The sequence below is a fragment of the Papio anubis genome, chromosome 11 (assembly GCF_008728515.1).
Source record: "Papio anubis isolate 15944 chromosome 11, Panubis1.0, whole genome shotgun sequence".
In the NCBI taxonomy this organism is placed as follows: domain Eukaryota; kingdom Metazoa; phylum Chordata; class Mammalia; order Primates; family Cercopithecidae; genus Papio; species Papio anubis.
In genome coordinates this window covers 103,492,978-103,507,431 of record NC_044986.1, presented here as the reverse complement: position 1 = coordinate 103,507,431, position 14,454 = coordinate 103,492,978, and the positions used below count along the sequence as shown (strand labels likewise).

At 43.1% G+C, this 14,454-nt stretch overlaps 1 protein-coding gene across 8 annotated transcripts in view; it reads right to left on the bottom strand.

Annotated features, from left to right (window-relative positions):
- PIP4K2A (phosphatidylinositol-5-phosphate 4-kinase type 2 alpha) overlaps positions 1–14,454 on the bottom strand; it is a 177,498-nt gene that overhangs the window by 57,121 nt on the left and 105,923 nt on the right. For all 8 annotated transcript variants that reach the window (XR_002524201.2, XM_003903459.3, XM_021943110.2 and 5 more), the window contains exon 3: positions 13,597–13,693. Coding sequence is in view for 7 of the 8 variants with exons in the window: in XM_003903459.3 (XP_003903508.2) it covers positions 13,597–13,693 (97 nt within the window). In the remaining variant the exon portion in view is untranslated. The remainder of the gene's footprint in view (positions 1–13,596; positions 13,694–14,454) is intronic.

The following is a 14,454-nucleotide window of genomic DNA, read 5'->3' as shown; positions in this document are numbered from 1 at the left end:
TTAGCTCAGATACTACTCTTCCCCAGTTTTTTGCCTTTCTTTCAGTTTCAAAGGCATTGTTATAATAACATATGCAGACACTGGATTAGGATATCAGCCATGTCTTCATCCTGGTATATAAAACCTTAAAAATTCGAATCTTGATTGTCTCAAATCACCATTTTAATAATCACATGAGTAGCCCCAACCCACACTATCTGAATATTTTTAAGGTTCATGAATATCAAATAACCAATGAAGTTAGGAACACTGTATCAAAACACAGAATGTACCTTTCATATCACCATGAATATAAAAATACATAAACCAAATGTATTAAAAGCCTTATCTGATAAGCAGGAAATCAAAAGAGTTAATGCAATTCTACACAAAACACCTGATCCTTGGAATGATTCTAAGGCCTGGAAAAATCCAACTCATTATTTCACATTTATTTTCACAATATTTCAGTGAGAGAGGAAAAGCCAGGTCCATTTTTCCCATCTGAAGATAAAGAAACTAGTGTACAATGGAGCCAAGCAATATGCCTAAGATTCCTATCTAAAGTTTTCTCTGAACTAACCAAAAAGGGTGATTCACAAAGACAAGACTATACTTCTGTCATTATAATCATAGACTTTTTGTAGCCTTTATAATAAAGTAAAATTGTTTATGTATTTTTACTATTATTATTTACTTTCTTGCCCTATTCCAAGGCAGACGTGTGTTTTTAAAAGCAGTACAGGCAGGGCACGGTGGCTCATGCCTGTAGTCTCAGCACTTTGGGGGCCGAGGTAGGTGGATCACCTGAGACCACAAATTCAAGACCAGCCTGGGCAATATGGTAAAACCCCGTCTCCACTAAAAATACAAACATCAGCCAGGTGTGGTGGTGCATGCCTGTAATTCCAGCTACTCGGGAGGCTGAGGCATGAGAATTGTTTGAACCTGGGAGGCAGAGATTGCAGTGAGCCGAGATCATACCACTGCACTCCAACCTAAGTGGCACAGTGAGCCTCTGTCTCAAAAAAATAAAAATAAAAATAAAAATAAAAAATAAAGGCAGTACCGTGTAATGGTGAGGGCACTGGTTTGGGATCTAGAACATTCATCAGTTCTTGTAGATAGCATTTAGTCTCTTTGAGCCTCAGTTTCCGGGTCTATAAAGTGATAGAGAATAAGCCCGGGGAGAGAATGGGCTGAATGAGATCTCTACCTTGGAACTTTTATGACTCTAAAAATGGATTTACTCAGCCGGGTGCAGTGGCTCACATCTGTAATCCCAGCACTTTGGGAGGCCAAGGCAGGCAGATCACCTGAAGTCAGGAGTTCGAGACTCGCCTGACCAACATGGAGTTCAAGACTAGCCTGACCAACATGGCGAAACCCCGTCTCTACTAAAAATACAAAATTATCCAGGTATGGTGGCGCATGCCTATAATCCCAGCTACTCGGGAGGCTGAGGCAGGAGAATCACTTGAACCTGGGAGGCAGAGGCTGCGGTGAGCCGAGATCGTGCCACTGCACTCCAGCCTAGGCAACAAGAGCAAAACTCCGTCTCAAAAAAAAAAAAAAAAAAAGGTTTACACGAAGACATGACTCGCTCTAGGTCTAGGAACTGCTGTAAAACATGGGCCTCAGAAGGTGACTCAGGACACCTGTCCCAAGAAAGAGTCCGATCAGAGGACAGTACAACCATCACCTCGGCAGGGGCCTAATGATGGTTTAGGACACTCAGGCCGAGAAGAAGGAGAAGATGCAGTGAAAATAACACTTCACAGATTCCAGATGTATTCAGGACAACATCAGCCAGAACGAGCACATGAGCTCAGCGGAGGAGGCCTTGTATCTTCAACACAGTCACTGTGCTGCCTCGAACACTGTATCTACCGACACTGAGTAAGAAACTCCTCAGTGTGCTTTGTTTTGTCGCAACCAAAAAAGGAATCACAGCATGATGTTGGATGCTTGGACAAGCTGGGAGGCCCTTGATGGAAACAGAGCTTGGGAGCGACCTTCAGGTGCCTTCAAGGGGTCCCTCCATGTTTAAATAAATCTCAAAGAACATTAGAGTTGGAAGCAACCTTGAAGATGACTCCAAACCACTCAATATACAGATAAAACAGACCCAGAGAGCAGAAATGACTTGCCCAACTCAGTTCTCCAACATCAGGTGGGCTGGTGAGCACGGAGGGCTGCAGGGGCCCCACCCAGAGCCTCCATCTCCCCCTGCCACGCTGTTTCTTCGCCTGGGCTCTAGAGTATGGTGGGCATTATGAAGGGACAGTCGATTTTTCCGTAGTGACAAACACCTTCTAATGCCAATTTAGAGTGTGAGCCAGCTGGCACAAAACCAAACCTGTCTTTAGGTTTTCGGTTTTGCCAAGTAAAGTGTGTAGAAAATATCATCAATAACAGCCACAGTGCTAATGCAGTCCAGAGTCTGTTATTTACACTTTTATTAACAAGTGTACAAAGCTATCTGGACTCATTCTAGGACTGTTCATTACTTTACATTAACTGAGTAGGAAGAGTAGGAGCTGTCTTCTCTCCAGGCAGGAGCTGAGACAGATGAGTCTGTGGAATAAGCATTTGGGACAGGAGGACTGTGCTGCTGAGCCCTGGACCCAGAGTCAGGCACTCACACGGTGTAACACAGGGCTGAAGGAGGACCGGCACTTAGCATTTCTTATGAGTCCTGTTGACTGTGGTGATGATGTCAACCCTAAGAATTCTTCACATTTCTGACCATGTGGCACACTGCATCATGTCTATTTAAATTAGTTTATGTGGTCTGAGAATTGTTGGAGGTTCTTGTTTTCCTCCTGTCACTGGTTTCTGCCTTTATAAGAAATGTCCCATCCACTTTTTCTGCTTAAAACTGCATGGATTTTCTTCACAAACAATGTCAAAGCTGAAAGGAGCAATCTTTTATACTGGGAGTGCTGAATTCTGGGTTACTTTATACTCTATATGCACTCTGAATATTACTAAGCTGGGGGGATTAAAAAAAAAAGAGAGAACAGGAAAAAAAGAAATTAAGATGAAATTTACAAGTTAAGACCAGCTCTACATGGGAAAAAGAAGGCCTAACAGAAGGCACCATTTAGAAAAATTATTTGTCCTCTCAATCACTTAATTTAAAAGGACAAATCTGAGATGAAGCTGATCCTATCTAAGGCCTTAAAAACACCCGTTAGAGGGTTGGTTTAGTCCTCTTCATCTCCAGAGTAAAATATTCACTTTCTGGAACACTTACCCTTATCTACCTGTCTTCATGGGAAAGCAGCCAGATAAAATTACCCAATGAAATCCACCCAGGCTTTGGAGAGATCTCCTCTCATTAAAAAACAAATTCCTTGGCCGGGCGCGGTGGCTCAAGCCTGTAATCCCAGCACTTTGGGAGGCCGAGACGGGCGGATCACGAGGTCAGGAGATCGAGATCATCCTGGCTAACACCGTGAAACCCCGTCTCTACTAAAAATACAAAAAACTAGCCGGGCGAGGTGGCGGGCGCCTGTAGTCCCAGCTACTTGGGAGGCTGAGGCGGGAGAATGGCGTGAACCCGGGAGGCGGAGCTTGCAGTGAGCTGAGATCCGGCCACAGCACTCCAGCCCGGGCTACCGAGCAAGACTCCGTCTCAAAAAAAAAAAAAAAAAAAAAAAAACAAAACAAACAAAAAAAACAAATTCCTTGTCATGGACACACTTGGAGAGTTATATGGTCTGCAATTTATTTAAATTCAAAACTGGGGGCTGGGCGCAGTGGCTTATGCCTGTAATCCTAGCACTTTGGGAGACCGAGGTGGGAGGATCACTTGAGGCCAGGAGTTTGGGACCAGCCTGGGCAACATAGTAAGACTCTGTGTCTACATAGTATTAAAAAATTAGCCAGATATGGTGGTGTGTGCCTGTTGTTCTAGCTACAAGGAAGGCTGAGGTTGGAGGATCACTTGAGCTGAGGAGTTCAAGGCTGCAGTGAGCCATGACTGCACCACTGCACTCCAGCCTAGTTGATAGAGACTCTGTTAAAAAATAAAAACAAACAGATAAAATTGGGGATTCTGCACCTATCAGTCACTAACAAAAGTGACAATAAGTTATTTCCTAAAGGCTTCAATAATAACTTACATGTTAAAAGGAGAATTTAAAATTTCACAAGAAAGTTTCAGATTGAAAATTCCCAGCCCACAAGGTCTTCCTTCTATTGCTGGCCCCTGCTCACTTCCCTGTGACCTCTCAAACCAGAGGTGGGCAAAGGACATAGATGACGGCAAAACAGAATGGACCCAGGAAGCAGCCTCAGAGTGTTAGGGTGATCCATCTCAACAGCAATGGGCTGAAGTCAGGGCTTTGAGTCCTCCCTCCAACTCACCCTTCCCACATCCCTTACTCTGTTATCTGATTATCTGCAAAGAAAGACAGCTGGATTTAATGGTCTCTAAGCTTCCTGCTCATTCTTCTAATTATTATTCTGCTGTCAGTTTGTAGAGACTTAGGAAATGGACGATGATTTACTATTAGTTTATGGGAAAAAATCTAATAAACATGCACAAACTGCAAAAATTCACTTTCTTCATTGGTTATTCCTTTTCTTCTATACATTTGATAGTTTCATATTATAAATTATGAAATGATTTAAAGTCACCTGTTCTAAATAAAAATACTGATACCATAACCCATCCCAAAAGAAGAACAGCCAAAATCAACTTTGGGAAAACCTGTCTCTTATTGAATAAATTAAACTGGTTTCAACCTTTTGGGAAAAAATATCTCTTATTGAATAAATTAAGCTAGTTTCAAACTGAGCATTCTTCTTCGTTGAGATATGGCTCACATACCATACGACTCACCTATTTAAAGTATACAATTCAATAGTTTTTAATGTTTTCACCAAATCATGCAACCATGATCACAATCATTTTTAGAGTATTTTCATGACTCCAAAAACAAACGCTGAACCTATCTGCAGTCACTCCCATTCCTTCCCCTATCCCCCAGCCTAGAGAGGCCTCATGATCTTTGTGTCTATATATCTGCCCATTCTGGACATTTCACACGGATGTAACCATACAGCACACAGGTATTTGTGATTGGTCCCAACACTGATCTTGCAAGCACCCTAGACACAGTCATCCACCTTGAGGTGACGCACTGTGCCAGCCGCAGCCCCCGGGCTGTCTCTGGATGAGTGAGGTGACCTGGCAAGTGCTCTCTACTCAGGCCAGCACGCATACACAATTGCAGTGGACACATCACAGCCAATAAATGTTGCTTCTAAGTTTGTTCCTAGCATAGTCAGGGAGCTAGAGAAAAACGAACAGTTGGACAAACGTTCAAGTTCCATGGCAAAGCTGTGTGGTGCAGGGCAGGTAAGAGGATGACAAATTTACCTCATTTTTGCCTATTGTGAAACTTGGTGAATAAATGTACTTTTCCCATAGCCAAATAAATACCTTTCCTATCTTATACTATCCTAGCTCAAACCTCAAAAGCTGTGTTTGAGGCTCTGGTGCTACCTCGGTCCTCTCTACAGCAAATAAAGGAAGGTAATGAGAGATGAAGCTCCCTCTTTAATGCCTTTTTATATTTATAACTGGAAATTTATTGTCCTTTCCCTTAAGAAAAGGATTAATGATGCTGTCCTTTCCCTCTTCCTCTAAACGTCTGCGTTGAAGATGTTTATTTCCGCAGTCAGAGATCCAGGATTAGTGGAGCCCCCAGAAGGGGGAAGGAAACATAAATGTCAATTTAATTAGCTCATTCTTACCGCCAATCTTTTATCTCTCTCATAAAAGTGTCCTCATTTAATAACAGTTACTTTTCCCTGTATTTTTTCAACAACCAAGCATTTTGCATATTTAATTCTCTTGAACTAATCATGTAAGTCTTGTATAATTTTTGTTTTTTTTTTTCCATTTTGATAGTCATTTGTATACATTCTGCTAAAAATTATGTATGAAAGTCTTTATTTTTAGTTGAAGGAGGGGCCATTTAAACTTTGCCATGCTCAAATGTGTAAAGCCACCCTCGTATATGGGAACATGTCAATACCGTGCAGAAGAACTCACATGATAGCCATCTCCTCATGGGGGCACAGTAATAGATTCAGAGACCTGACAGCTAGGGCGCCTCAGAGAGCACTGTGTCCCACTCCTCATGTCACGGACGAGGAAACTCAGACCCACCTGGGGTGAGTGAGTGTCTCACGGTCACAGCATCAGTCACTGAAGATCCAAGACTCAACCAGGTCTTCTAACTTCCTGGAAATATTCTTTTCCTCAACCTGGCTACCTGTTTCATGGACTTGAAACCTGGAAACCAATCACTGCCCCGCTGACAGCTCAGGATTACGATTACATGCATCGAATCACACAGCCCAGGAGACAGGAGCAACTTGCCTGGAGAAGGCTGCTTTCTGGGTCTGCGGTTGACATATGTGAGCGAGCACAGATGGTCCTCTGACCTCGCCAGAGAGTTAAAGACCAACGTGTGAACTTGAACATCATCATCAAGGATTTATTAAATGCCCACTGTGTTCAAAGCCCTGTGTTAAGCTCTTGGGGAATTTCAAAGAAAGTCTAAGCTGTGATCTCAAGCGAAGAATAGCTTTCATTATAGAAGGGAGCAAGACACAGTGCAATTTAACACTTCTTAATAATGAAACAACTTATCAGAAAAAAAGAATATAAAAATGAAAGGCAATGACCAACAGAGAAAGCAGCAGAGTTGCAGAAACTTCACAGAGTGCCATGAGATCATCTTTTAAAACCTCAGGTTGCTGTTTGACGGTGATTAAAATACCAGGGACCTGTCCCCAGGGCTCACGGTAAACACAGCATTTAACCTGGAGAGAAGCACCCAGTGGCAAGGATGACTGGCTGTCAGCTCTCTGTCAAAAGCCACAAGGCAAAACCCAAAGCAGGTCTGAGGCAGGAAACACAGGCTAACAGGAAGCCTGGGGTCCCAGGTGGGGGCAGGTGGTGGTAGGAACAGTCATTTGCGCAGCTCATAAAAAGGACCTGAAACAGTGCAAGAAATGCCTGATGACCCTGATGGGCTGTGAGGGAGCTTCCCCCAGTCTATCAAGAGGTTGTCCAATCAGAGAGGGGCCTCCCTTGGGTCTCAGCCTCGGTGCATCTTTGAGTGGGAGTTTCCTTCCAGGGCAGCCAACCTGTGAGGACAAACGGAGCAAACCCAACAGGCAACAACTGGTGACAAAGGAATGAGAGTGCCTGGGCATTTGAGGAGCAAGCACGGGGGTGATGGCGTAGTTTGAGGGTTAAGAGTTGGACCAAGGAGGAGTCCCACAAGCACGTCTGTGCCAATCCTCCCACAGCTGGACCTCTGCTCCGACCTCATCCAGAGTTGTGAGCCAGGATGCCCAATGCAGGCCACAAGCCTCACCGGGTATCCCACCACCAGGGCCAGTCAACAGGTCAAAAACTCAACTGTATCTTCCTTTCTATCCGCCTGCAACCCCCAACTTCCCTCCCTCCGGGACCCGCATCCCTGCTCTCTCAGCCTCTCAGGTCCCAATGCGTCGGTGGCTCTTGTCCTTTGCCACTGGCCACCAAACCTGTGAGTTTACTTCTCTCAATGTCTTCTGATGCTGCTCCATGCTTTACACAGTGGGTGACAGAGGCTTGGCTCACTGGGATTTCACAGCCTCCTGATTTTCTTATCTCCCTTCTATGCATTCTATAAATTACAATGCAGTTATCTTTAGAAAATACAGACCTTGGCTGGGTGCAGTGGCTCACACCTGTAATCCCAGTACTTTGAGAGGCTAAGGTGGGTGGACTGCTTGAGCCCAGGAGTTCGAGACCAGCCTGGGCAACAATGGCAAAACCCTGTGTCTACCAAAAAAAAAAAAAAAATACAAAAATTAGCTGGGCATAGTGGCACTTACCTGTAGTCCCAGGTACTCAGGGGGTTGAAGTGGCAGGACCGATTGAGCCCAGGAGTTGGGAGGCTGCAGTAAGCCGAGACTGTGCCACTGTACTTCCAGCCCGGGCGACAGAGTGAAACTCTGTCTCAAAAAAAAAAAAAAGAAAAAAAGAAAAAAAAGAAAGAAAAAGAAAAAAGAAAAGACCACACAGATTTCATGACATCGCCATTCCCCCGAGCAAAACCCACAGGGCTGCTCACTGGCAGCAGAATCGGCCCAGTGTCCCTGGTGTCTTTGTGTCTCTTGCTATTTTAACATCTTTATTTCCCACCATTCTGCTACCATCCAAATACCTTCACATTTCATAGGCTCTTCTGTCTTCTGCTTGGGCCCAGAGGGTTCAATTCTCTTCAAAGTCTCCATTAGCCCTCACTCACTTTCTTCTACAACTAAGTGGAAGTATTTACTTATTTATTTTTCATATTTTTAGAGATGGTGTCTCACTATGTTGTCCAGGCTGGTCTCGAACTCCTGGGCTCAAGAGATCCTCCTGCATTGGCCAGCTGAGTAGCTGGGATTACAGGTGTGGCCGCTGCCCTGACTGCAAACATTTCTTAAGTGTCTGCTGAGCTGAGCATTGTGCTAAACCGGGGACAGGCGGCCAGGAAACACAAACACTGCTCCTGCCCTCAGGCAGCTTAAAGTCAAAGTGAGAAATCTACAAGTGAAAGTTTCAAAGGGTAGACTTGATATTCTAGAGATTAAGGCAGAATTCCTGCTACCCTCCACTTCAAGTTTAGTATACACTGAAGGTCTTAAGACTTTAGAATTTTGTTTCTAAACTTGAAATAAGAACATCAAAAGTTTAAAATGTTAGCTCTTAAAATTAATTATTTTAAAATTAGAATTCTCTGTTACAAACACAAAGAAGAAAGGGCATCAGATGTGAATAATGAGGGATTCTAATTCAGGAGACACAGTAGGGGAAAAGTAAACCTGATATTATCCTCCACAGTGAACAAGAGGCCTCACTTTCAAATGTGTGGTCTATTTAGGTTTAACAGCATCAGCTCCCTCCTGCATAACTTTTTGGTTTCTGGGAGGCAAGCCTCTCTGGCAGCTACTAAATGTAACTGAAGCCTCTATTTGACTTCCCAGGGCTGTTTAATGTTCTTCATGAAAATCTGTACCCTCTGTTTCCAGTCTCTCTGGGTCTGAGCATAAGAGACAATCAAATAAGCATAAGAGACTGGAAAGAGGGGTGCAGATTTTCATGAAGAACACTACAAATCAAGATGCTGGGTTTCTGCAAATCTCGTTAGCATCTAATATAGAATCTGGTACATAATAGTTTTTAAAGAAAGTGATGCTTCACCTTTCTTTCTTCTCTCCGCATTCCCTAAAACATCTAGCACAGAGCCTGACGTGTGGTAGGTACAAATAAATACTTTGATTTGATAATTATGCATGAAATCCCAGACCTAAGGGTGATCAGGGATTAAGGATGCAGAGGTAATGGTAGACATAGAACTGCAGCTATAGTCACAGAAGAGGCCTCCCAGGCAGCATTCGTCCTGAAACATACCTTTAAAGTATGACGATGGATATCATGCTGGTCAAACAATGATCAGAACCCTGATTCAACACTGAATCAACCCTGAGCATATTACAAACCAATCATGCAATTTAAAAATGCCCTAATGAATTGGAAAAAGTTCTGAATCTAGAAGCACTGGTTACACACGTGCATGAGCACGCGCACACACACACACACACACAGAAGTTTACATATATATGTTACATGGTACTGCTATTAACAACGAATATTCTAGAACTGTTCTTTGAATTTGTCTTTAACAAGGAAAAGTCATTTTTAAAGATATTCCAGAAATCAAAACTAGAGGAAAGATACAAATGTTTACTGAGAAAGCAGGAATGTTTTCATTTTTCATTTCATTATCCTTTTCATTTATCTTAAAAACTTTTTAAGAAGTTTAAGTTCACCAGTAGCAGTCAATTGCATAGGTTACTTAACTATGTTCTACTTCAAACAGAGCGATCTCCGCGGACCAATACCTACTTTTTTCAGGTGTAGCAAAAAGGTGGTCACACAAACAAGACAAGTCGGGACCATTTACCCACTCGGCCGAATGGAAAGGTCTGAATATGAAATAAACCAGATGATAGAGCCCCTGATCACCACATTGATTTAGAGCCGCTGGTCCAAAATGCAAGCAGTTTGGAAAAATAAACACAGCAGGCAATGCCTGGTCTCCTTTTGCTATCCAGTGTCCTCCAAAACACCATGAGAGCCTAGGTCACTGATCCTACTTTCCAAGTCAGTTGGGAAAGAGTACTCAAAAAGCAGCTCACACTGATAAGCTCAGAAAAAGAGTTGTTTTTTTCTGATGTATGCAGTCTTCAGTAACCAGTACCCAGGAGTGACAGCGGCGGCCAGTGGGAGACTCTACTCAGCAAAGGCACATTAGCAAGTTCTGGGAGAGGAAAACAAGGTTGTTTTTAGTCATTTGGTGTCACATGTGCCAAATGATACCTGTTACTTGGACAGGGCATGAGGATTGAACTGTCTGGGCAGTAACAATGTGCCAGGCAGCTGGAGCCCCAGGTCCTGGCCCCTGCCTGTCTTCTGCCTGAATCCCTGCAGTACGCACGGGCCTGCAAGGTGACCCTGGAGCCAGAGCTGTCACAACTGCCCTCCTTTCTTCCAAGCCAAGTAGCGATAGACTGGGATACAGCCCCAGATTTATGATCCTGTTTTCAGTTGGAACTCAGGGTCCCTGACCCTGCTGAAGAATTTTAGGAGGTACAGACACTGGGAAAGAAATACAGGACTGAGGAGGGAAGAAAAGTATACCTCTGGAGTACTGAAGTGACTGAATACACACTTTTCTTCTTCTTCTTCTTTTTTTTTATAGAGGGGAGCATACAGTTTTTGTTTTTTGTTTTTTTTTTAAATAGAAATACAGTTGCCAAAGAGAAAGCAGCAATTTAAATGCCAAAAGCAGCAGGCAGAGCTAAGGAAAGGAGGAGTGTTCGAATGATTAATCACACTCACACCACTCTCCCCAACAGGGAGCTCTCATGTGAAGAGTTTAACGGACTTGCCAATTAGTTACTTGTGAATCATCCTCCACTTGCCTAATTTCCCTTCAAAGTTTGTACTCAGCAATTTGCACTGACTTCAATATCAACTTACGTAGTTTTCTTTGTAGGGTTAAAAAAAAGGGAAGAAAAACCACTTCATGTCTTTGCATTTCAGCAACTAAATTGGTCATTTGAGGAAATTTTAAAAATGACTTTTCTTTGCTGCAGTGCAGAACTCAGAACATAATGGGTTCATTTTGGATCTCATTTGACAGAGTTGATTATGACAAGAAATAGAAAGACTTCATTTCAATAATGCTTTGAGATATCTAACAAGATAAGATGCATGGGCCCTCAAAAGTCAGTTTCTGTGAAATGCCAGTGAAATTGTTTTATTAAAGCAACACCCACCCAAACAAAAAAAAGGATGTGGACAGAAGGAGGAATACACTGGTATTCAGCTTTTCTTAAGGCAGAGGAGATTTTCTTAAGACACTGAAGGTATCTGCTGTTAATTCCTTTAAAAAAAAAAAAGCACCTAGTTCATTTTCATGTGGCCTCTTTAAATTTAGTAATGATTCTAAAATGATACAGAATTATTAATTTTAATTTCAGAGAAATGCTTTTTACTATTCTAATAATTATCTGTTAAAAGCTAATTATTTTTACAGCAGTAAACTTCAAGTCCATAATTGTGATCTAAGTTCTCTCTTAAAAATTAAGCCCCAAGGCCAGGTGCACTGGCTCATGCTCTGGGAGGATGGCTTGAGGCCAGGAGTTGGCGAGCAGCCTGGGTAACATAGTGAGACTCCATCTCTACAAAAAAAAAAAAAAAAAAAAAAATTTAGCTGGGCATGGTGGTGCACACCTGGAGTCCTAGCTACTCTGGAGGCTGAGGTGGGAGGATCACTTGAGCCCAGCAGTTTGAGACTGCAGTGAGTTATCACACAACTGTACTCCAGCCTAGGCGACAGAGCAAGACCTTGTCTCAAGAAAAGAAACGAAATGCCCTAACATGAGTGTTGGCTCCCATGCAGTTTTAATAGCAAATGAGCAACCACATCCTTCCTGTCCCACTAGCCAGCCCTCAGCTCTTCTGTGTACACAGAGCCTCAAGCTCAGGGTCTGGACCTCCATGCAAACCACAACCTCAGGCTATCGTGAGACAGTGTCACTGGCAGCCTGGTCAGCACTGCTTTCTCCAAACATGGCAGCCTCTCTCATGCCTCAGCAAACATGTGAGAAATTCCTGGAAATTTTTGGCAATGGTACAGAGAGGGCAGTGGGAGCACAGATCTTTAGGAAAGTGTGCTAACTATCTCAGTTTGCCTCAGGGACCCTATTCTTCGGAGGAAAACACAGGGTAAGCTGTATCAGTATTCAATTTGTAGTCACCCAGGGTGGCAATATGTCACTTAATGCAGGATGAATTCAGATCTTAAACTGAGGGCAAATTAGGACTAGATTTGAAGGGACTTAAGTCAGTACATGTTGAGCATCCCTTATCTGAAATGCCTGGAGCCGGTCGTATTTCAGATTTTTTCAGATTTCAGAATATCTGCATAGATAATGAGATATCTAGGGGATGGGACCCAAATCTAAACACAAAATTTATCTATTTCATATACACCTTATACACATAGCCTGAAGGCAATTTTATACAATATTTTAAATAATTGTGTACATGAAACGAATGCTGTGTTGAGCACTTAACTGGAATTTTCCACTTGTGGCATCATGTTGATCAGAAAATATCCGATTTTGAAGCATTTGGATTTCAGATTTTCTGATGGGGATGTTCAACCTGTCCCTTAGATTTCCGCTTTTAAAAAAAGCGGATTTTTAAAAAAAAAAATCCTTAGCCATTTACGAATCTGGCTCGCTATATGAAACTTGGGTAACCAATGTCAAATCCTTTCTTAGAAAAAAATGATCATGGCTCAACAGTTATTTAAAGAGTTAAAACAGATGTTCAAAAGTTAGAATGAAGGATCAGGCCAGAGTGGGGAGGAGAGCAGCAGTACACATTTTTACGTGGTGGGAACCAAGATGAAGAGGAAGATGCACCACAGGACACGCCCAGGATGCTGGGTTCCTGGTGCTGACCACAGTGCTATGGTCATTCCACAGTCCAGCACTGCAGTGCACAAAGGGTGCCCTTTGACAAAAATGCTGTGGCAAGAGTCTGACCAACTTGAAAAGCAGCAAATCAGCAAGATAAAGATTCCTGAGAGTCCTAAGTAGCCTCTACAAAGATAGAAAACATGCACACTCACACAGGCTACTGACATGTCTGACAGCAGAAATTAACAGGCGGCTCTGCTAGCAGAACCTTTCCACCTGGAAATGAGAGTATTCTATAAAACCCTCACATGCTCAGTCTCCTTCCAAAGAACAGTAATGTCTTTTCCTACTGACTTTTATACCAATATCATATGTATAGAGGTCCCCAATCAGGAGAACACTTTACTTCAGCATGAACATTAACAACTTATTACACAAAATGAAAACTACTATTATATAATTACTTTTATTGACAAAAATATAGATCCTAATTTATAGAGCAAAAGGCATGGCAAAACCCATTTCCTACTGGAAGCAAATGTTACAAAAGCAACTCACCTGGAAATCTTGATCATCAATTCCAAACCTCTCCCGCAGGTTACGGAAGACCATCGGGCAGTATTCCTTAAACTTGAAATGGCTTGGCATGTTTTCTCTGAAACAGTCACAGCGTGGAATAAAGCTCAGAGACAGTCAATCAGACTTGCATCTGTCACCACTGAGTTCCACATGTAACTAAAGAAAGGTTCGGAGTTCACTGTCTACTAAAGGGACAAGTGTGTTTCCTAGAACCAGGTACAACCCGCAGGAAGATCCAGGAGACATGGGGGGCTAGACGGCTGTCTGTCTGTCTCCTTTGTCACAGGCATGCTTGGACTATGTGACCTCTTTAAATCCTGGCCACACACTGCAGCCATTCCTCAAAAAACAAGAGGTGGGGAAGGAAGGGGCCAGGCAGGAGGAGCAGTGAAGGAAAAGCACAGTGGCAGGACAGTGAGTTAGGAAGAGGTAGCGGAGCAAGCCACCAGCACGGCCCCCAGGTTCCCTCTCAGCTACTGCCGAGGAAAGCAGGGCCACTCCCTCACCCCCCTAAAAGGCTTATTTTATATAAATGCCACATTCTAAATTTGCATACAGAAAATTCCCTCAAAGTCAGCCTCTAAACACTGTTATGAGAAAAACTAACACATCAGCTTCACATAAGGACAATGGATCCCTGAAGAAATTTCATAATCGGCCTGGCACGGTGGCTTACACCGCTCATTTGTAATCCCAGCACTTTGGGAGACTGAGGTGGAAGGATTGCTTGACATCGGGAGTTTGAGGCCAGTTTGGGGAACACAGTGAGACCCCTGTCTTTACAAAAAGTTTTAAAAAAAATCAGCTGGGCATGGTAACCTGCACCTGTAGTCTCAG